Here is a 23081-nt window from a genome sequence, read left to right on the forward strand (position 1 = left end):
CTGCCCAAACCATCACTGATTGTGGAAACTTCATACTCTGGGACCTTGATTTCCAAATGAAAATTGGAACTCTGGGACCTTGTGGAATGTGTCAATAACTGCCTTCTGGACATCTGTCAAGTCAGCAGTCTTCCCTATTATTGTGGAGCCTGCTGAAACAGACTAAGTGACCTTTTTAAATGCTTAAGAAGCCTTTGCAGGTGTTTTTTGTTAATTATTTTAATTTACTGAGATAATGCCTTTTGTGTTTTCATTGACTGTAAGCCATAGTCATCAACATTAACAGAAATAAACACTTGAAATAGATCACTCTGTAATGACTCTATATAATATATGAGTTTCACTTTTTGGATTGAAGTACTGAAATAAATTAACTTTTTGATGATATTTTAATTTTGTGAGATGCACCTGTATATTGTTACTAACTGGTATAAAATGGTGGTATTAAAGTTGTTGACATGTTTGCATCTATTTTTAAGAAATTAACGGGTATTAGGGTTTGTTCACATTGACTGACTAGCAGCACTAAACAACCACTCATCAATAAACCTTTACCGATCGGCAGTTGTTTAATAGCCAGTTTACACAGACCAAATTAAACAATATGTAATAAATCGCTCAATGTGCCTAGGATGCAACACCGAGAACAATGACATTTTGTTCTGTGCAAAAGATAATTTCACCCTATAAACAAGCGCTTTGCTCATTCATTGTGAACGAGCGATCTAGAGGATGCTTATTCAACATTATGTTTGAGTGTAAATGCAGCTTTAGGCATTATACTTGAAAAGTAGTCATTTTATTAATAATAGTTATAAAGTTAAATGCTGTAGCGTAAAAATTTTGGCTGAATAGATTAATAAAATGAATGTCTTACACAAAAAACATATTTACACTACAGTGCAAATTTATAAACATTTTATAGTTATAGTTTGCTATATTCTAGTAATAATGGGTGTTGTGCAATAGATGTGTCATGCCGTATATAATATGTAACCCCAACACTAGCACAAACTACATTAGTGAGCTAAACTTACTAATTTCAGCCTTACATGAAATTAATAATGTCATCATATGTCCATGACTTTCCTCATCTGAGTATCACTCTAATCAACTAATGCAGAAAATATTTTAGGCTAATTGCTTAGTTACAAATCACATGTAGTTTCTATGATAACATTTTTTAAGAAAATATTTTTTTTCTGCTTCCTATGTAGATAAGTACATACCTACATATCTATGTTCTATAGTTCCTAATTTAATAGTGCTAGAACTATAGGAAAAAAGATATGGACCGCATATCCAAAAATCATGTGTTGATCTAATGCTGCTAGGCAAAAATTTACAAAACTGAACATGGGGTTCACTGTTTAACATTCTGGTCAGACTGTTTCACCTTGTTGCTGTGGTTTTATGCTTGTGAAGTGGTGTGACCTAGAGTTGACGCGCCCCCACGGTGGCTGGCCCGGTCCGTGGCCCAGGGCGGTCACTCAAAAAGTGGGATATTTATAGGGAATTTGTCGTGACGCCACCTGTGGTGTCTGGTGAGGATCACCAGCACTGCGACAGTCCTCTGAGACAGATGATAGGGCAGCTTGAGATGGAACGGCTCCCCACAGGTCGAGCAGGCCTCAGGGCAGTGTAGAAAAATGGAGTAGGTGCGCTGGGCGTTGTAGTGCAGGGAGGGAAATGGCACCGGCGAAATAAAGGAGCGGAGGCAGCTCAGTGCTGTCATCCAAGATTTACTCACAGTTCTTAGACAGTCCACAGGTGCACTGTACCGGTGCAAGCCTCCCGCGTCGCACTGCATTCACCGGGCAGGGGTTCTGTCTTTCCTCAGGCAGCTCGGGTGTACCTGGCAGAACCCCACTTTCATATGTACCTTCCTAGACCGACTTCACGCTGGGTCTTTACTCCCTCCAGCCCTGCGCTTCCCACTGTGAATCCTATTCGGGTGCTGCGAGGTCCCCCCTATCGGAGTTGCACAGACCTGCTTGACCTTACTTGGATTGAAGTGAGAGGTTGGCTTCTGCTATTGAAGTCCAGAAGCCTCTGTTTTTTTCAGCCGAGGCTTGAAGCTGCACGACTGGGCCAGGGGCCGGTCCCCTTCTTGCGGCCAAGATCCTCCTGACACTTGGCAGGTTCGGGGTATACGGGTGAAGCCTGCACTCGCCGTACCCCCTAGGATCCCTTCTTCAGAACAGAGCTTCCTCCCTGCTCCCCTCCTGGGCCTCTGAGGCTAGGCCCTGCTTGGGGAGCAGAACTCTGACAGAGACTCTGCTCCCTGACTGTCTTCACTCTCTCCTCTCACTGACTGGACTCCACTATTCTAAGATGGCTTCATTTTATATCTTTACTGTATGAGTGCTCCCCTAAACTACTTCCTCCATCCACCCCCACTACTGGTTCCCCCTACCTTTGGGTTCCCCCCACTCCAGCCAGGGACAGGGCTCAGCAGCTGCGCTCTGCATGTCACCCCTCCAGCCGGCCTGGAGCAGTGTAGTGTTGGATGCAGATGTTTGGGGTTTCGTGCAGCACTCCCTCCTTACCTGAGTGAAGGGAGGCACCACACCTCTGAGTGAGGTGCAGTACCTCTGTGGCGACTGAACCCTCAGGGGCGCCACAGAGTCATGGGGACTCAGCATGGCAGCAGGTCGCCCGCCAGGCTGGTGCAGTGTCGCTGTGATGGTAGTTTGCGCATGGCACTGCGACTTTTAGGCTAGGAACCCAATGAGAGGTTCGCCGTGACGTGGTAGTGGGCTTCATACTGTCTGATCAGAATGTTAAACTAAAAATCTCATGTTCAGTTTTGTCAATTTTTGTCAAGCATCATTAGATCAATGTATGGTTTTTGGATATGCAGTACATGTCTTTTTTTCTACCGTTTTGTCCTAATTAAAATAGAACTCTTCTAATTGGTGCTGCTATACTGATTCTGGAACGGTTGTTCTTTCTTCTTCCATGCCCCTCAGTTCCAAAGTTGTGTTTTCCAATAATAAAGATACAAATTTTTCCTTTAATCATCAGGGCATGTACCACAGAAGTTCCATGTGTGGGGGGGCGGGCTACATTTTTCAACAGCAGTTCAGTGATATACACCCAGTTGTTTGAAGGGCTTGCATCTTTATTACTGCGGAGTATAACTTTGGAGGTGCAAGAATAGAAAAAATACTTCTAGAATCAGTGGAACAGTGCCCATTGGAGGACAAAAAAATCCAGTGAAAGGTCCACTTTAAAGCTAATTTCCTCTAGTAATGTTTAAACAACTAGTTATAGTAGTTATAGTATTCTGCAACAATATTAATTCACTGCTTATTTCCTTTACAAAGGTTACAAACAATGCAATGATAGTATTACTTAGATCATGTATAAGAATACAGAGTATGTGCACAGCCCTCATTTTAGAGTTTAAGCTGTTCTGTTTTCACATTTAGTAGTATATGTTATACCAAAGCCTTGTCTAACACTGCTACCTAGAATATAGTTAGGGTGAGTGTAACTACTTTTTATGTAGTTCTATAAGACTATGGTTTGTATTCATTTCCCTTTCATATTCTACTTTGGTCTTTAAATACCATGTAATTATTTACAGCAATGTGACACGTAGCATGTTACAGTAGTCACCGAGCAGTCTCTCTAGTCACTTGACACTGGTAATGGAAGGAACAGAATGGCTTTCTGGCCATAATGAGTCCGGGATCCACGCTTGCTTGTTCCATTTTTCTTAATGCCGACAAACCAGTTCAGCTCAGCGTATTTCTCTGACTTGTATGTATTGTAGCTGTTCTCCTCTACCGTCTCCAGAAACATGCATTCCTCATTCAGCGTCATCTTAAAAAGAATAATAATAACCTCAGTTTATTGCTTGTGGGAAAACGAAACTTTGGTGTTATATTTAGAGAACTTGGATTGGATTGCTGTGTTAGAGCTACATTCTGGCTAAGCAAATTATTGCTGTTGGTCAGGACATGAAACCAAAGCTACCCTGGACTTCCTGCTGCGGCTCTGTCTGGGATTTATTTAAAATCTGCTCTTTTTGCATTTTTTACTCACTGTAGGCAGTGTTTTACCACGAATAGAACCACTTCTGACAGTTGTTGTGTTCTTCTCACTGCTATATTTACATTCTCCAAATGAGGAATATAAAAAATAGGGGGAATTCGGCAAAAATGGAAACATGTGACACAGTCTTTAAAATGACTTCAATGCAGCAAGCATTTAACTCTATACACAATTCTAGTAACTTTCTTTAAATATATATAAACAAGTACAACTATAATGGTCCCAGTTATGCATGGTAGTCTAAAGGGAGCACTGGAGTGAGGTCTGCCGAATTCATTAAGGAACCTGACAGCTGATACATGCTGCCTGACCCACCGTCCTGATGTATCACACACTGGATGTATGATTTCAGCTATGTATGTTTGATTCTGAAATGTTGCGGCATTTGATACAAAAATATACTTTAAAAGCCGACAGAGACTGAGCCGCATGGGAAACTAGTCAAAAAGAAAGGTCCCTGGTGACTTCTCACTGTTTGCTGCCAATGCCTGATAGGTCTCTCCCTATATTTGTAAGCATAGGCGGATTATAATGAGGGAAATCCGGGCTACTGCCCGGGGCCCCGAACCTCCAGGGGGCCCGGGGCTCTTGGGTGTCTATGGCCAGATTGCCCTAATTATATGTGCGGCGCCGCGGCACATACGCGGCACATACCGGCTGCTGCTTCTTCTTCAGCAGGGCCAGCACTGCAGCAGTTAACTTCCCTGTGCTGGCACGGCCGCGTCACTGCTAGGAGACACGGCCCTGTGCGCGGCCGTGTCTCCTAGCTGTGACGTCACGCAGTGCGCAACCAGCCTGCAGTGCTGCACCGGAAAAGAGCGCACCCGGCCTGCAGTGCTGCACCGGAAAAGAGCAGGAGGACTGGAGCCGAGCCGGGGGATGGTGAGTGTGTGTGTGTCTGTGTGTGAGTGAGTGTGCAGGCAGATATCATTGTGTGATGTCTGTTTATATGTATTTTTGTGTTTCAAATGTATTTATGCGTGTATGTACACTACCGTTCAAAAGTTTGGGGTCACCCAGACAATTTTGTGTTTTCCATAAAACTCATACTTTTATTTATTAAATGAGTTGCAAAAGGAATAGAAAATATAGTCCAGACATTGACAAGGTTAGAAATGATGATTTTTGCTCCCACAACAGCTCAATGGGGTTGAGATCTGGTGACTGCGCTGGCCACTCCATTACAGATAGAATACCAGCTGCCTGCTTCTTCCATAAATAGTTCATGCATAATTTGGAGGTGTGCTTTGGGTCATTGTCCTGTTGCAGGATGAAATTGGCTCCAATCAAGTGCTGTCCACAGGGTATGGCATGGCATTACAAAATGGAGTGATAGCCTTCCTTATTCAATATCCCATTTACCTTGTACAAATCTCCCACTTTACCAGCACCAAAGCACCCCAGACCATCATATTACCTCCACCATGCTTGACAGATGGCGTCAGGCACTCTTCCAGCATCTTTTCAGTTGTTCTGCATCTCACAAATGTTCTTCTGTGTGATCCAAACACCTCAAACTTTGATTCGTCTGTCTATAAAACTTTTTTCCAATCTTCCTCTGTCCAATGTCTGTGTTCTTTTGCCCATATTAATCTTTTCCTTTTATTAGCCAGTCTCAGATATGGCTTTTTGTTTTCCACTTTGCCCTGAAGGCCAGCATCCCGGAGTCGCCTCTTCACTGTAGACGTTGACACTGGCGTTTTGCGTGTACTATTTAATGAAGCTGCCAGTTGAGGAGCTGTGAGGCGTTGATTTCTCAAACTAGAGACTCTAATGTACTTGTCTTGTTGCTCAGTTGTGCAGCGGGGCCTCCCACTTCTCTTTCTACTCTGGTTAGAGCCTGTTTGTGCTCTCCTCTGAAGGGAGTAGTACACACCGTTGTAGGAAATTTTCAATTTCTTGGCAGTTTCTTGCATGGAATTGCCTTCATTTCTAAGAACAAGAATAGACTGTCGAGTTTCACATGAAATGTCTCTTTTTCTGGCCATTTTGAGAGTTTCATAGAACAAACAAATGTAATGCTCCAGATTCTCAACTAGCTTAAAGGAAGGTCAATTTTATAGCTTCTTAAATCAGCCAAACCGTTTTCAGCTGGGCTAACATACTTGTGCAAGGGTTTTCTAGGGTTTGCTAAACATCCATTAGCCTTCTTACACAGTTAGCAAACACAATGTACCATTAAAACACTGGCGTGGTGGTTGTTGGAAATGGGCCTCTATACAACTATGTAGATATTGCAATAAAAACAAGACGTTTGCAGCTAGAATAGTCATTTACCACATTAACAATGTATAGAGTGTATTTCTGATTCATTTAATGTTAGCTTCATTGAAAAAAAATTTGCTTTTCTTTCAAAAATAATGACATTTCTAAATGACCCCAAACTTTTGAACGGTAGTGTATATGTCTGTATATGTTTGTGTGTGTGCGTGACTGCGTGCGGCCTCCTGCTGAGTATAGATGGCGCCGTGCGGCCTTCTGCTGTCTCTGGGGGGAACGCCGTGCGGCCTCCCGCTGTGTATAGATGGCACCGTGCAGCCCCCTGCGGTGTATAGATGGCGCCGTGCAGCCTCCCGCTGTGTATAGATGGCATCGTGCGGCCCCCTGCTGTGTATATATGGCACCGTGCGCCCCCCTGCTCTGTAAAGATGGCGCCATGTGGCCTCCCGCTGTGTATAGATGGCATCGTGCGGCCCCCTGCTGTGTATAGATGGCATCGTGCGGCCTCTCGCTGTGTATAGATGGCATAGTGCGGCCTCCCGCTGTATATAGATGGCACCGTGCGGCCCCCTGCTATGTATAGATGGCACCGTTCGGCCCCCTGCTGTGTATAGATGGCGCCGTGCGGCCTCCCGCTGTGTATAGATGGCGCCGTGTGGCCTCCCGCTGTGCATAGATGGTGCCGTGCGGCCTCCTGCTGTGTATAGATGGCACCGTGCAGCCTCCCGCTGTGTATAGATGGCGCCGTGCGGCCTCCTGCTGTGTATAGATGGCGCTTTACGGCCTCCCGCTGTGATTAGATGGCGCCGTGCGTCCTCCCGCTGTGTATAGATGGCGCCGTGCGGCTTCCCGCTGTGTATAGATGGCTACGTGCGGCCTCCCGCTGTGTATAGATGGCGCCATGCGGCCTCCCGCTGTGTATAGATGGTGCCGTGCGGCCTTCCGCTGTGTATAGATGGCTACGTGCGGCCTCCCGTTGTGTATAGATGGCTACGTGAGGCCTCCCGCTGTGTATAGATGGCTACGTGCGGCCTCCTGCTGTGTATAGATGGCTACGTGCGGCCTCCCGCTGTGTATAGATGGCTACGTGCGGCCTCCCGCTGTGTATAGATGGCTACGTGCGGCCTCCCTTTCTGCTTCTCCCTGGCAGAAAAAACGCATGCGGATTGTACATGCGGATTGTACATGCGAATTGTACATGCGGATTGTACGTGCGGATTGTACATGCGTTTTTCCTGCCAGGGACTTGCGGATGTGAAGCGTTCTTCACATGCATTTCCGCATGCGGATTGACAAGCGCTTTCCAAGCGATTTTAGCATCACTTGGAAAGTGCTTGACAACTTGGTCACACTATATAAATCCATGCAACCAGCATGGATTTATATAGTGTGACCGTAAAAGAATGGTAAAAAATAAATATATAATTACCTTCTTATGGCCTGCCGACGTCAGCGGTCGCGTGACCTGTCACATGACTAAATGATGTCACGGCAGGTCCTTTTCAGACCATCGTGAGCTGACGGCAAGCCAGGACGCATCGGATAAAGACACCGGGGGCCATCAGAAGGTAAGTTTAATATTTATTTTTTATTTTATTCTTTTTTTACAGGTTCTATGGGGTACCCGGGTCCGGAGGAGAGTCTCCTCTTCTCCAAACCCGGGTACCATCCGCACATTGAAACGCATGGATTCCGCATGTACAGATGCAGTGATGCGGATTCCATGTGTTCCAATGCAAGTCAATGGCGTCGAAAACGCCGCGCTTCTGCAAAATAATTGGTAGTGCTGCGGATTTTTCCGCAATGATAATCCGCAGCAGAAATTTCCGCAGCATGTGCACAGCACATGCGGATTATCATTGGGGAACATGGCAGACCTTCTACCCAGCGTTTTTTAAGCATTTCTGCAGCGGAATTGCCGCTGCGGAAACGCTTAAAAAACGCATAGTGGGCACACAGACTAAAAAAAATTATTATAATTAATATTGTGCCAAATTAATTTCACGTGAACTATCACATGATCTATCACAGGTTATGTGACATGTCACGTGATACATCAGGTGTGTGTGTGTGTGGGGGGGGGGGAGCGCACCTTCTAAATTGCCCGGGGCCCTTGCTACTCTTAGCCCACCCCTGTTTGTAAGGGGTGTATCCCGTGCACCACTTCATGACCCTTGCAAGCTTGGTACAACCCTCCAGTAGGTTGCAAAAACTGCAAACAATCCAGGAACCCAAGGCATCGGATAGTCTCCTTCAAAAAAGTTTTATTGACACTAGTGTTTTGATGTTCTCTTTTATACATCTATTTTTAAACTTTTTTTTTATTTATGCAGTGTCTCTATGGTTATGACGCACCCCCAGGGCCATGGGGTACTCGGCAGCCGGGCCTCTGGTTGCCGGGGGTTATCACGGTGGCTGGCCCGGTCTGTGACCCAGGGCGGTCACTCAAAAGGGGAATATTAGGTATAGGGGATTTAAGTGTTCGTGACGCTACCCGTGGATTGCGGCTAGAGGGAGCCGCCGCTGCGGAGCAGTCCTCTGGAGCTGGTGTTAAGGCAGCAGGGATGGTGTGGATCTCCATGGGTAGAGCTCCAGGGCAGTGTAGGTAAATGGTGGTTGCGCTGGGCGTTGTAGTGCAGGGAGGGAATGATGGCGCGGATGAAATAATGGACAGAGGCGGTGCGGTGCAGTCATCCGAGTCTTTACACACAGTTCTTCAGTTCCACAGGGTGCACTGTCAGCTTACAGCCTCCCATGTCGTGCTGCGTTCACCAGGCAGGGGTTCAGCTCTTCCTCAGGGGATTTAGGAATGCCTGACAGAACCCCACTTTCTCGCGTTCCTCTCTAGACTGACTTCACACTGGGTCTTTCTCCCTCCTGCCCTGCGCTGCCCACTCTCAATCCTGCTCGGGTGCTCTGAAGTCCTTCCTGTACATAGGATCCCGGAGCTGCTTGACCCTCCTGGGGATTAGAATGCGGCTTACGATCCCCCTGTCTTCCGACAGGTGTGGGGCGTACGGGTGCCTTCCTGCACTCGCCGTACCCCCTAGGATCCCTTCTTCTTTGAACGGAGCCTACTCCCTGCTCCCCTCCTGGGCCTCTGTCACTAGGCCCCCGTGTGGAGCAGAGACTGAGATTCTGCTCCCAGACTGTTCTTCTGAACTGTCCTGAGCTGTTCTTCTGAACTGCTCTCCTCTTCTGTTCTGCCACCCTATGATGGCTTCCCTATTTATACTCCTCTCCTACCAAAGTGCTCCCCCTAACTACTTCCTCCACCCACACCCACTACTGGTTCCCCCTACCTTTGGTCCCCCCCACTCCAGCCAGGGTCAGGGCTCAGCAGAAACATGCATTGCGTCTTGCCCTTCCAGCTGGCCTGGAGCAGTGTAGTGTTGGATGCAGGTGTTGGGGTTCTGGGCAGCACTCCCTCCTTACCTGAGAGAAGGGAGACACCACACCTCAGGGTGAGGTGCAGTACTTCTGTGGCGACTGAACCCTCAGGGGCGCCACAGTAAATTAGGTTGGACCAGTAGGAGGAACTATGGGGAGTGGTCTATAATTGACTTACTATAAATATCACCTATTTTGTCTTATGTAGTTATTTACACCTCTTGTTTGGCTTGATAAAGGCCCTGCATGGCCAAAACGTTTGATGTCAGTGTTTTTCTAGTGTGTACACTGTTTGTAGGAGACTACCCAGTGCCTTGGATTCCTGGATTGCTTGCAGGTCTCTCCCTATACATGCACACAGTGAGAAACTGGTCAACCAAGGGGAGCGGGTAGGAAAAATCTGCCGGCAACCAGGCTTTTCAACCAGTCAACCATGGCTTTTAAAGTGTTTTTCTCTGAAATACTGCAGCATTTCAAAGTGAAACATATATGGCTGAAATCATGCAGCCAGTGGAAGATACATGATGCCCGAGATTTGGGCTGCATGTATCCATTGTCATGTTGCCTGTAATGAATTTGGTGTATCTTACAACTGCTGTGCGCCTCCTCCAGAAATCTTACTTCAGCCAAGGACTGACATACATTTCTGCCACCAAAGTGGCATACATTTTTATGAATATGCCAGGTAGGTTTCGAGATGCCCTCTCTTGCTCCAGCTGTGCCCATTTTGGCAAAGCTGGCCGTGACAAGCATAAACATTTCAAAAATCGCAGGATTATTGCAAGATTTTACGTTTTTTTACTCCAACTTCTATCTATTTCTATCTCCACACAGTTTTTGATGCTTGCTCACTATGTTATCTCATTTGTTGCTTTTTATTTAAGATAAGAATGGAATGCACATTTTAACAAAGGTAGTTCCTCGGGGGTGGGCAAACCACTTGTGCTTATACTGGAGGGACTGGGTGTCTCAGACTGGTTACTTAGGATTGACGCACACAATGTCTATGGGAAGACCAAAACTTTGGACAAAAGTACATCACATACTTTTTTCAAGTTTCTGAAAATGTGTAAGAATCATCAAAAAGATTGTCACTTTAAAAAGCAACCCAACTAAGAGTGTAACTACCAGCAGACATAACATAAGGCTTAATTCCACTCAGGCATGGGATGCAGTTAATATAGACTATGAACAATATAGTCCAGTATTGTTTAGTGCAGTCCTATAGTTACCCTTACTTTGTGCTTTATCCCCTCTTTGCTGCATTGCTACTAAATATTCCTGTATTGTGCCATCACTGATTTTCCCTGTGTTGTGACATATTGTGAGTATTATACCTACATGTGACATCATTATGTATTTTCTTTTCTATGATATGACATCACAGTGTACATGTTTTTTTGTATGTGTTATTCTTTTGCCATGATGAATGGTATGGTTTACCCTTTATATCCCGGTTGGCGTAATTCCTGTTTTGTATTATCATTAAATAGAATATCCCAGAATTTTAACATCACTATATACATTTTTCATTGTACTGTCACATAACTGCACATTATTCCAATATTGTGACATCACTCTTTGCATTATTCCTTCACTTTAACATCACTATGAGCATTTTCCCTTGTGACATCTTGCAAGTGGTGCAATAATCACAAAATGATCATACTCACCGATCCATATAAAAGGCCAGTAGAATCCATAGCTAAGTAATTCTCGGAGCCTGTGTCCTTGATACACACCACACCAATGTTTTCTGAACTAAGCTGCAGCCTAACTAAAAAAGAAAGAATAAATGACAATGATCATAACAATGATAATATTTTCAGACAGATCTCTAGTAAAGTCCAGTGCATGGTTACAGTTTGACATTGATGGAAATAGACTTTTCCAAAATTAAGCATCTGTAACACATCTTTTTAGAATGAAGTTGTCCAGCAGGTTAGCTGATCATTACTAACTTGGCTTCTCAAACCCTTTTAAAGTGAATCTATCACCAAGTTTTTGCTACCTCACCTGGGAGCAGCATGATATAGTGACAGAGATCCTGATTCTAGTGATGTACAAGTTACTGGGCAGCTTGCTATCATTTTTTATAAAATCACTGTATTATCTTCTGCAGATCTACCAGTTGTCTGAATGCTGAGCTCTGTATAACCCCGCCCCTACCACTGATTGACAGCTTTCTGACCATGCACAGTGTACACAAAAAGCTGCCATTCAGTGGTGGGGTTATACAGAACTCATGAATATGCTTGACTACATGGCAGCAGGTTTACTAGTCCTCTAGTGATAATCTGCCGATAAATTAGTGATTTTATTAAAACTACAGCAAACAGCTCAGTAAATTGTACATTGCTGGAACCAGGGACTCTGTCTCTGCAATATGCTACTTTCAGATTAGGTGGCAGAAACTTAGAGACAGATTCCCTTAGAGACAGAGATAGCTGCTCATAGATGGGGCTCTGAGTGTGGAGCACACCTCTTTGACATCCATATGCACAAAAAATTGATGTCATGGGGGGTGGGTGGGGAGGTTCTCCACTCTCAAGGCCTATTCATAGGAGCCAGAAAGGAGAGATTATAGGAGTTGAAGTGGAAATGTAGAGTATTGTGCCAAAGGTGTAGGCATGTGTAAAAGTAGTGCTGAAGAGCAAAAATGCTTTAAACAAATAGAAGTGTTAATAATTTATTTTTATCATAAAGAAAACGAAAGATCAATAAAAAAAATAAACCTAAATCTAATTAATATTTGGTGTGACCACCCTTTGCATCTTTGGCCTTTAACCCTAGAACGCATACCTGGGGCCTCGCAGGCCCGCCCTGTTAATTGTTTTCTATTTTCTGCAAGATTTCTTTAGTTAGAATTTTGAAACTCTAGGTATTCCTCAGGTATATAGTTATTTGTCATTTCCAGTTGGTCATTTATTTATTATTTGCACACGGGCCTAAAAGGCCCTAGGTATGTGAAAGTGTAGATTTTTATGGTCATGCGTTCTAGAGTTAAAACAGCATAATTTCTGATAGGTACACTTGCACACAGTTTTTGAACTACCTCGAAAGGAAAGTTGTTCCAAACATATTGGAGAACTAACCACAGATATTCTTTGGATTTACACTTACACAAATCACTCTGTCTTTTTATGTAGTCCCAGACACACTTGATGTTGAGATCAGGGCTCTTCAGAGGCCATGTCATTGTTATGATCTGCAAACAAAAACTAAGGAAAGATAGGGGAAAGCTTTCCCTACAGTAAGACTAAACTGAATCCCTACGATGTAGCGGGCTGCCTGTTCCTAGCGAACAGACCCGCCTTAGTCCTAGGCTAGTCTGAATGAAGACCTATAGAATAAAGGGAAGGGGTCCCTAAAAGAACTAAGGACTGGAACAAAAATGGGACACCTCCTGAACAGAGAAGTTGTTGCAGAAAACAAAAGATAAACTGACAAAAAGGTACTAGAGGTCCCAAGGGACCAAGCGAACTGAGAGATATAGGGACCGAAGCACCTGGCTAGCAAAACAGTCAACACTGAAGTCCAACACAGCCAAAAAGGTGGAGCTGGAATATAAAGGCAGATGGTCACGTGACCACAAAACACAAGATGGAAAAAACAAACAGGAGGGTTCTAACAGTATCCCCTCTTTTAAGAGGATCCTCCGGATTCTCCAAGCCCAGGCCTATCCGGAAACCTCTTGTGGAAAGCTCTAACAAGCCTAGGAGCAGAGACATCTTCCACCCTTACCCAGGAGTTATCTTCGGGACCAAAACCCTTCCAGGAGACGAGATACTGTACTCTCCCTCTATGCCATCTAGAATTCAAGATACATGAAATTTCATATTCACCGTCTTCCATCACAGGAGGAACAGAGACAGTGGCATCCCTATCAGATACATCCGCCTTTTTCAACAAGGAAACATGAAACACAGGATTAATCTTCCAGGAAGTAGGAACATCCAACCTAATCGCAGACTGGTTAACAACCTGAAGCACTTTAAATGGACCCACAAACTTAGGACCCAGTTTTTTAGAGGGAATCCTCAACCGCAGGTTTCTTTAGGACAACCAAACCATGTCACCCACAGTAAACAAAACCTCCTTTTGTTTCCTGTCAAAATACTTCTTGGACTTCTTGTTAGCCTCTTGAGGGTTGCAACATACATTAGTCCAAACTCTCTACAAATCACCGGAAACATTCTCCTCCTCCGGCACCGCCAACCCCAATTTGGAGAACGAACCAAAAGACGGATGTCTCCCAGTACAACAAAAAAAAGGAGAACACCCAGCTGAGGAGAATGTATGATTGTTAAGAGCAAATTCTGAGAGAGGCAGAAACTCAGACCACCCCTCTTGATTGTCCACCACAAAACATCGCAAAAACTGTTCTACATCCTGGTTCTTTCTTTCAGTCTGTCCATTAGACTCAGGATGATACCCAGACGAAAATGACAAATGGACGCCCAACCTGTCACAAAAAGCACGCCAAAAGCGAGCCGCAAACTGAGGTCCTCTATCAGAAACAATATCCGTGGGAACGCCATGAAGCTTGACTATCTCCTTAACAAACACCTTAGCAAGTGTCTTGGTGCAGGGCAACTTAATGAATGGAACCAAATGACACATCTTACTAAAACGGTCCATGACCACCCAGATGACAGTAAAACCCTCAGACACAGGAAGATCAGTAATAAAATCCATTGTGAGATGCGTCCAAGGCGCACTAGGAACCTCCAGAGGGCAAAGCAACCCCGCAGCAGGAGTATGTGAAGCCTTTGACCTAGCGCACACCGTACATTGACGCACCCACTTGATGACTTCTTTCTGCCATCCAGGCCACCAAAAACTGCGACTGATAAGTCTCATAGACTCAGAAATTCCTGGATGACCTGCCAATCGAGACTCATAACACTCCACAAACAAGTCTCTCCTAAAGGGTCTAGGCACGAACAACCTCCCATGGGGAGTGTTAGTTGGAGCATCATCTTGAGCTTTTAGAATCCCATTCTCCAAAACGGAGTCCAATGCCGCCACCACAACTCCTTTCTGTAAAATGTTCTCCTCCTCCTCGGCACCGACGGCAGGAGAGAAGCTGCGAGATAAAGCATCGGCTTTAACATTCTTAGTACCAGGGATATAGGTAACAGAAAAATGATACAGAAAAAAAAAGTGCCCACCTAGCTTGACGGGCATTCAAGCGCTTGGCAGCATCCAGATAGATCAAATTCTTATGATCTGTGAAAACCTGAATAGGAAATCTAGCACCTTCCACTTCCAAAAAATGACGCCAATGTTCAAATGCGAGTTTAATAGCCAGCAACTCCCGATTTCCAACATCATAATTCAATTCGGTTTCCGAAATTTTTTTCGAAAAGAAGGCACAAGGATGTACTCCATCCCTGTTCTCCTGAGACAAAACTGCTCTGGCCCCCACCGATGAAGCATCGACCTCGACCAAAAAAGGCTTGGTCTCATCAGGCTGCATAAGGATAGGGGCTGAACTGAACCTCTCTTTGAGATACTTAAACGCTTCAATGTCCTCAGTAGTCCATTGGACCCTATTCGCACCTTTCCTGGTGAGATCGGTTAGAGGCTTAACAATTACAGAAAAATTATTAATGAATTTCCTGTAATAATTGGCAAAATCCCAAAATCTCTGTATAGATTTCAAACCAATAGGCCTAGGCCTTTCCTGCACAGCCTGAACCTTCACCGGGTCCATCTCAAAGCCCTCGTTGGAGACAATGTAGCCCAAAAAACTAATTTTCTGCACAGCGAACTCACATTTCTCCAGCTTAGCAAAGAGTGAATTATCACTCAATAGCTGCAAAACTTCACGTACACTCTGCCAATGGGACTCCAGATCTGGCGAATAAATCAAAATGTCATCCAAATACACAACCACATTCTTACCAATCAAAGGTCTCAAGATGTCATTAATAAGCTTCTGAAAAAATGCAGGTGCATTGGTAAGACCAAAAGGCATCACCAGATTCTCAAAATGACCTACCAGAGTGTTAAAAGCAGTGTTCCACTCATCACCCTCCTTCACTCGTAACAAATTGTATGCCCCCAGGAGATCAATCTTAGAGAACCACTTGGCCCCCACTAACTGGTTAAACAAGTCAGGAATTAATGGCAATGGGTAGGAATTGCGTACGGTAATCTTATTAATTTCACGACAATCCAGACACGGATGCAAACCCCCGTCCTTTTTTTTAACAAAGAAAAATCCAACTGCCACAGGTGACTTAGAAGGTCTAATGTGACCAGCAGCCAGGCTAGTCTGTATGTACTCCTCCAAGGCCTTTCTTTCAGGGATAGTTAGATTAAACAAGCGACTCTTGGGAAGAGTAGTTCCCGGAATAAACTCAATGGCGTAATCATAATCCCTATGAGGAGGTAAAACTTGCGACTCCTCCTCCGAAAAAACCCTCCAAAAATCTTGAATAGGTACAGGTAATTCCCCTTTTCCCACAGCCGCAATGTGACCATTACAACATTTATCATAGCATTTCGGACTCCAAGACTTTATCATATTAGTAGACCAGTCCAGCAGAGGATTGTGCAGTTTTAACCAAGGTAATCCTAGAACGACCGGAAAGGGTAAATTATCTAATACAACCAAGTCCAAAATTTCTTGGTGAAGACCATTGATAGTGAGGGGAAATGCAGCAACCTTGTGAGTAATACATTTCAAGGGAGTGTTATCAATTGCAATCACAGAAATAGGTGATGACAAAGGTTTGGATTTCAATTTAAGGTTTTCCAAAAACCCTTTATCAATCACATTAAGTGTTGAACCACAATCCACAAATATCTGAAATTCAATCAAATTTTCCTGCAAAGTACTACTCCCTGAAAGAAATACTCCTGCAGAGTGTAAACAAGCTATACGGGTGTACCTGACCTTTTTTTTTCTTTACTTAAACAAAGCTCACAATACTTAATCAAATGGTCAGCTTTACCACAATAAAGACACAATACCTCCGCGAACCTCCAGTCACTTTCCTGAGAGCGGAGCGACATCGCCCCAACCTCCATTGGTTCTCTACCGTCTGAGCAGATTTTCTGGGGACTAGGACCTGGCATTACAGGAGTCTTTACCTCATTCTGCCTAGATCTCAGCCTCCTATCCACACGAACAGCTAATTGCATGGCATCCTGCAGAGTCTCAGGTGCAGGGAATGCAATTAACAAATCCTTAACCCTTTCCCTCAGACCAGCAAGAAATAGACATTTCAGAGCAGGATCATTCCATCTGACTTCAGAAGCTCACTTTCTAAAGTGTGTGCAATAAATCTCAGCATCATCTGACCCAAGATTCAAACGCCTGAGTTCTGCCTCAGCAGATGAGATTTGATCTGGATCGTCATATAATAGACCCATAGCAGAAAAAAAACTCTTCTACCGACCTCAAACATGGATCATTAGGTTGAAGAGAAAAGGCCCACCCTTGTGGTCTATTGCGTAAAAGTGACATAATAAAACCAATGCGCTGTGATTCATTCCTAGAGGACCTTGGTCTCAAATGAAAATATAACAAACAAGCATTTTTAAAGGAAATAAAAATCTTGCTGCTTACCATAAAAAGACATCTGGCAGTCCTACTTTGGGTTCCACAAAATGTGCTCCGGAACAGCTACTCACGTGTTGCTGGAGCTCGGCCACCTCCAGAGTCAACCCCTGTAAGCGTTGAGCCAAATCCTGGACGGAAGCCATACTGATCCCTGTATTAATATTTCCTTATTTTTTTTTTGGGGGGGGCTGGACTTACTGTTATGATCTGCAAACAAGAACTAAGGAAAGAAGGGGAAAGCTTTCCCTACAGTAACACTAAGCTGAATCCCTACGATGTAGCGGGCTACCTGTTCCTAGCGAACAGACCCGCCTTAGTCCTAGGCTAGTCTGAACGAAGACCTATAGAATAAATGGAAGGGGTCCCTAAATGAACTGAGGACTGGAACAAAAATGGGACACCTCCTGAACAGAGAAGTTGTTGCAGAAAACAAAAGATAAACTGACAAAAAGGTACTAGAGGTCCCAAGGGACCAAGCGAACTGAGAGATATAGGCACCGAAGCACCTGGCTAGCAAAACAGTCAAACAACACTGAAGTCTAGCACAGCCAAAAAAACGTAGCTGGAATATAAAGGCAGATGGTCACGTGACCGCAAAACACAAGATGGAAAAAACAAACAGGAGGGTTCTAACAGTCATCACCTCCAGGACCGTAGGTAAACAGTCTTATTTTGCAACATTTTCTCCATACCTGCCTAAAACTTTTGCATAATACTGTATATCAAGACTTCATTTTTTTAGACATTACTCTGATTGCTAGGGGTTGGAAAAGATGGCTACAATTACAGTGTTGCCAATTATTTAGCAGCCTTTTCCATAATTTCATTACAATAACTTCATTCAAAGGTTGAAGTTCAAAGATAAAAAGTTCAAGATAACTCGTAGGATTGTAATAAAATCATTTTTCAGCGGATGATCACTTACTGTTCAGGTCATCCTTGTCTCTTGTTCCATCTACTACTCCATCTGGGAGTATACGTAAAAAGTACCCTCCATTGCTGCAGTAAAGGAACTTTGGTTTCTTGTAATTTCCCATTGGGAGGTCAAACTTTTCTGTCATTGGGTTGAAAGTTGTGATATCCCCCTCTGCCATATTTGTGATCTTAGGAATTGTAGATGATTATCACTGCAAAGTATAAAATATAAACAATCTCTTTAAAAATGATAACACAACGTAAATAGGGTTACGATAATTCCTGAGCAGCTCGCAGTGGAGACTGCAGGTGAAGTAAGTAGAATGGCACTTACATGGCACTTTTTTTTAAAAGATACGATAAGCAGTAAGCACCAATGTGACAGGCAGCTCTTACTTTGGTAGGAGCTATACAAATCCATAGATGTAGCACAGGGAATGTTCATTTGGGGCTTTTTAACTCTGTACGGTATGTTGTCTCTGCTCTTCACAATAAAGCATAGCAAATTGTCATTGCAGAGCCGTTATTTGATGCGTCCTGTGGTTAGCTGGATATTGGCCATAGGAAGTATAGTGTCTTTAGCTCTCCATGGAGCAGCGATGAGCAGTTAATGAGCACTGTGTTCAGTGTATTGGTTTCACTCCCAAAGCCATATAGCTTAGTTACTTGCCAGAATACCAAAACCCACCTCTATTCTCTTAAAGATGGACCATTAATATCAGAGATAGGGTGGTACGTGCAGATGTGTGCCCAGTGAAAGCTGAATAAATTGTTCCCTAATTATTAAGGATAATATGGTTAAAATAATGGTACACATTACTAAATATTTTTTCTATTTGTGGGATAACACCTTTAATTTTAAGGGTAAAGTGGGCTTACACTTTTTACAGAATCTAGAAATATTGATAATTAGCCGTATTGCTATAGCAGTCTAGATATAATAAACCAAAGGCCATAACTCCTCTATTAACATAAGGAGTTAAAAGGATCAGATGGTCCAATCTTTATATGAATGTATGGCCACGGCCCCACTATCAGTATTTGGTCAGTATTTTTTCTCAGGAGTGGGAGTGAAAACCAGGAGTGGGTGATAAATGCAGAATTGGTGACTTGTGTCTATTATACCTATTGTCTGATTGTTCCTCACCTGGTTTTGTCTCCCAATCCTGAGAAAAAATACTGACCGAATACTGACCAAATACTGATAGTGGGGCCTTGGCCTATTGCAGATAACAGGAAAATGATCCTGAATTTCCCAAAGACATCAGATTTCAACAATCAGCAGGTTAAGTATTCTCAGCTATAAATTTTCCATTTGGTAATCTAAAATACACTCCTAATAAATGTCAGGAGGAACCACATACTAATGGCTAAGTAGACCAGTATTAGAGTGAATAGATGCTCATGGTGTTGGTTCTTTCAAATTTCCTATTTCCGGACTAAAGTTTTACAGGGAATTTAATTCAGTTTTAATCTTATGACATAACTAATAAATATAAATTTCTATAGTATACTGTACTTCATGTCAATATTATATTAGCGGAAAAGCGGATGTAGCAATGCTGTATTTCACTATTGTGTTTTCACTTACACTGCACAAATATTTCAGTTACTAAGTCTTTAGTTCTCTTACAATAGCTTCTGGTAACATAACGGATATCTACCACCAATGTTAAAGTATACTGGTGTTATTCTGTATGTATGGGTGAACATATTTTGACCAGCAGTTCTGTACAGTTACATTCAGAATTATGCAACTCCAATTCCAAACTAGGTTTATTAACAAAAGTTACAAACTTTCTTCTGATTGTAATTAACCTACAATTAATTATAACAAGTGGTTTCTCTATATTCAACAGAAGATGTTAATTTTAATGACTGCTACAATCTCAGAGTTATTCAACCCCTTCATTACAAGCGTCTTTAATTGTTAGTATAGCAGTCTATGGCTTTTATGTCCAGCTGTAAACATGATGCATAGCAAGACAGCAGCCTTTGGTAAAGTTCTTGAGGAATCATAGTCCATTCATCAAGCACAATGATCTTCAGGTCACTAATATTCTCTGCGTGGTCAAAACAGTGCTCCAAAAAGATAATAGCAGAGATCATTGCCTTCCACAAACTTTTCTTACATATGTATGGCCAGTTTTAGGATGGAGTTACTACTACTGTTTTCTAGGTGAAGAGGAAATAGTGAATTGTTAACATTCTATACTAGAAGGTTGCCTGAATGTGACTGTCGGAAGTCCTGACACTTGGACTCTCCAGTGAAATTGCAAAATGAGCTTTGCTGTGGTTTATAGTGTGAGGTCTCATATGCTGTACCTCCCTGATTCAGCATCATCATGCCCTAACGAGTTTTAAATCAGTATGTTTTTCCATTTAAGAAGCATCAAAGTCAGCAGAAGGCAACTAACATGAGAAAAAATGGCATAAAATCTCTCCTTGAAGAATACAAAATTAAAAAATGAATTTAGAACATTTAGACTCTAGAACCTCCTGTACTCATGTGCCATTTTAACATATGTTGATGTTGAATTAACACTTTTTAGAGGTATTCATCTTGTAGAATTTCCTTTGGTGTTTTAAACTGCAGCAATAAGTCATGTGCAATGTTAGCGTCCCTGCATGCCTTCGCTCCTCGCTCCCGGCAGGGACTCCTATTTTCTCAATGCCCAGGCCACCCTGCCATGTCCCATGCTCCGGCTCCCATGTCTCAGGGTCTGTGTATGCCATGCAAGTCTCCTGCCAGCGTACGCTCTCTGTCTCTTAAGGAGACAGCATGCTCAGTCCTAATGTGTCCCCAGCAAATAACTGGGAGGCACTTAGTACTTAAGGTACCTCCACCTGTTGGGAGGTACCTGAGCAACAATTGTGTTAGTCAGTCTGTAAGCTGCAAATCATTTGTCAGGTCCCTTTTTCCATCCAGTTTACCTTTACCAGCTTAGTCTGAATCTATACCTTGAGCCTGAAAGCGCACCTGCAGAACGTGAACCTGAGACCACTCCAGAGGTACCTGAACCTGAAACCACTCCTGGTGGTACCTAAATTTGAAACCGCTCTGGCGGTACCTGAGCCTGGAACCGCACCTGCAATATCTGAACCCAAAACAACTCCGGTGGTACCTGAAGCTGAAACCGCTACGGCAGTACCTCAATATCTGTTGCACCAGAATTCGGTCCAGCCTTGGACTCAGAATCCGTGTCTGCTGTCCTGACGCTTGGGGTCAGCTGCTGCAGTACTGAGATCTGCCCTGGAGTGGCACCTCACGTAAACCTGTGGCTCAAGTCTAACCCCACCATCAGGGGCTCTAGGAAAAACCCAGGTTAGTTATGCCCCGCCAGGCCCTCCTCGGTCCGTGGCGCAGTGGGTCCATGATCCACCAGCGTGACATCATGGTATAGATTCCATTAAGTGTTGAAATCGTTCTGCTAATATAATGGACCATACGGATAGATTCTGCAGTTGGATGTACTGACATACTTTGAAAATCCCGTTGAACCTCACCCCAGAGATGCTATATAGGGTTATAATCAGCGCTGTAAAGGTTAGGGAAGTAGGGAAAACATGTTGTCATGTTCCTGAAATCAATCCATAAGTAAACCACTCCTTTTTCTTGGTACATTATCCAGCTGAAAATCTATTTTTACCATATTGTGAACAAGTTCCAAGAAGGGATCATCCTAGTTGACCACAATGTTTAGATGAGTCCTACTGTCCAAATGTCAATCCACAGGTTTCAAAGGCCCCAGGATGTTCCAAGAAATCATTACTATACCTCAATTAGCCTGAGCTGTTGAAACCTGACAGAAAAGGTTCCTTTATGTTACTTGCTCCATATCCTGACTCTTGCATCAGCGTGATGCAATATAAATCTAACTTCATCTTACCAGGCAATGATTCTCCATTGTTTGCTATTCAAATTTTGCATTCTTTTTTACCAACTGAAGTATTGACTTTCTGTTTCTCTTAGACAGCAATGGCACTGGAGCTGGTCATCTGTTATTATACTCCATCCATAAATTGTTCGTTTGGACATGTTAGATGGAGCATCATCACTGAATTCACCTATATTAATTATGCATCACTCATTTTTGAAAATAACTCTTGATTTCCTCAATATCATTATGTATCTCATTCCCACGGTCTCCTTTTGTTTGATGGCTTTCTTCAATGACACCATTCTCATAATATTCTTGACACTGTTTCAAACTCACAATGTTGGCAGTTTTTGAAATACTGGGCCCAGTTATTCTAGCACACATAATCATTCTTCTTTGATAGTCGCTCTGATTGCTCAATTGTTTGCCAGTTTCCAATTACCATACATGGAAGCTTCAGTCATGGCAGGTGGGCAGACATCACTGATAAAGTGGTTATACGCTGTACATTGCAAGTAAGTTATGAGATGAAGCTGCAATCTTGACTCTTGGATGTCTATGTCTACATTAGGTATCAACATTACCTCTGAAACAGCATCAGTGATTGAGTTTCATTTAAATGATGATATTTATTTCAATACTTTAGCCATTCAATTACATAATCCACTAAAATATTCTAGCATTAACCTTTTAAAAAGAGATAGAATAAAAACAGGTGAAAAGGTATATGACAGAAGAGAACTACGAAAGAGTTTAAACATCTCTCCCAAATAAACTGATTCAAGAGCTGCAATAACAAACAGCTTGGCCCTATTAAATAGACTACATATATAACTGAGTGCAGTTCTAAGGACTAAACTGGATTTTATATTCTTGTAATCAGAACAATTTATCTGATAGCATCAATCTCATTATATTGTTGCTATTGTTGAATAGCAGAGGCATAACGGATAGGGGGAATGAGGTGACCAGCACCGTCTTTAGCACAATGTGCATCCCTAAACCCACATTCAGCTGAAATGTACTGCGATGTAGAG

At 43.2% G+C, this 23081-nt stretch overlaps 1 protein-coding gene across 3 annotated transcripts in view; it reads right to left on the reverse strand.

Moving 5' to 3' along the window:
- Positions 1–373: 373 nt before the first annotated feature.
- The window catches only part of FGF1 (fibroblast growth factor 1), a 263852-nt gene continuing 241144 nt past the window's right edge, over positions 374–23081 (reverse strand). For all 3 annotated transcript variants that reach the window (XM_073651264.1, XM_073651263.1, XM_073651265.1), the window contains exons 2-4: positions 18174–18375; positions 11346–11449; positions 374–3831 (exon numbers count right to left, since the gene is read on the reverse strand). In XM_073651264.1, coding sequence (XP_073507365.1) covers positions 3637–3831; positions 11346–11449; positions 18174–18342 — 468 coding nt within the window. In that variant the 5' untranslated portion in view covers positions 18343–18375 and the 3' untranslated portion in view covers positions 374–3636. The remainder of the gene's footprint in view (positions 3832–11345; positions 11450–18173; positions 18376–23081) is intronic.

The sequence above is a fragment of the Phyllobates terribilis genome, unplaced genomic scaffold, assembly GCF_046119375.1.
Source record: "Phyllobates terribilis strain yellow unplaced genomic scaffold, ASM4611937v1 Scaffold_11__3_contigs__length_659146591, whole genome shotgun sequence".
Taxonomy (NCBI): Eukaryota; Metazoa; Chordata; class Amphibia; order Anura; family Dendrobatidae; genus Phyllobates; species Phyllobates terribilis.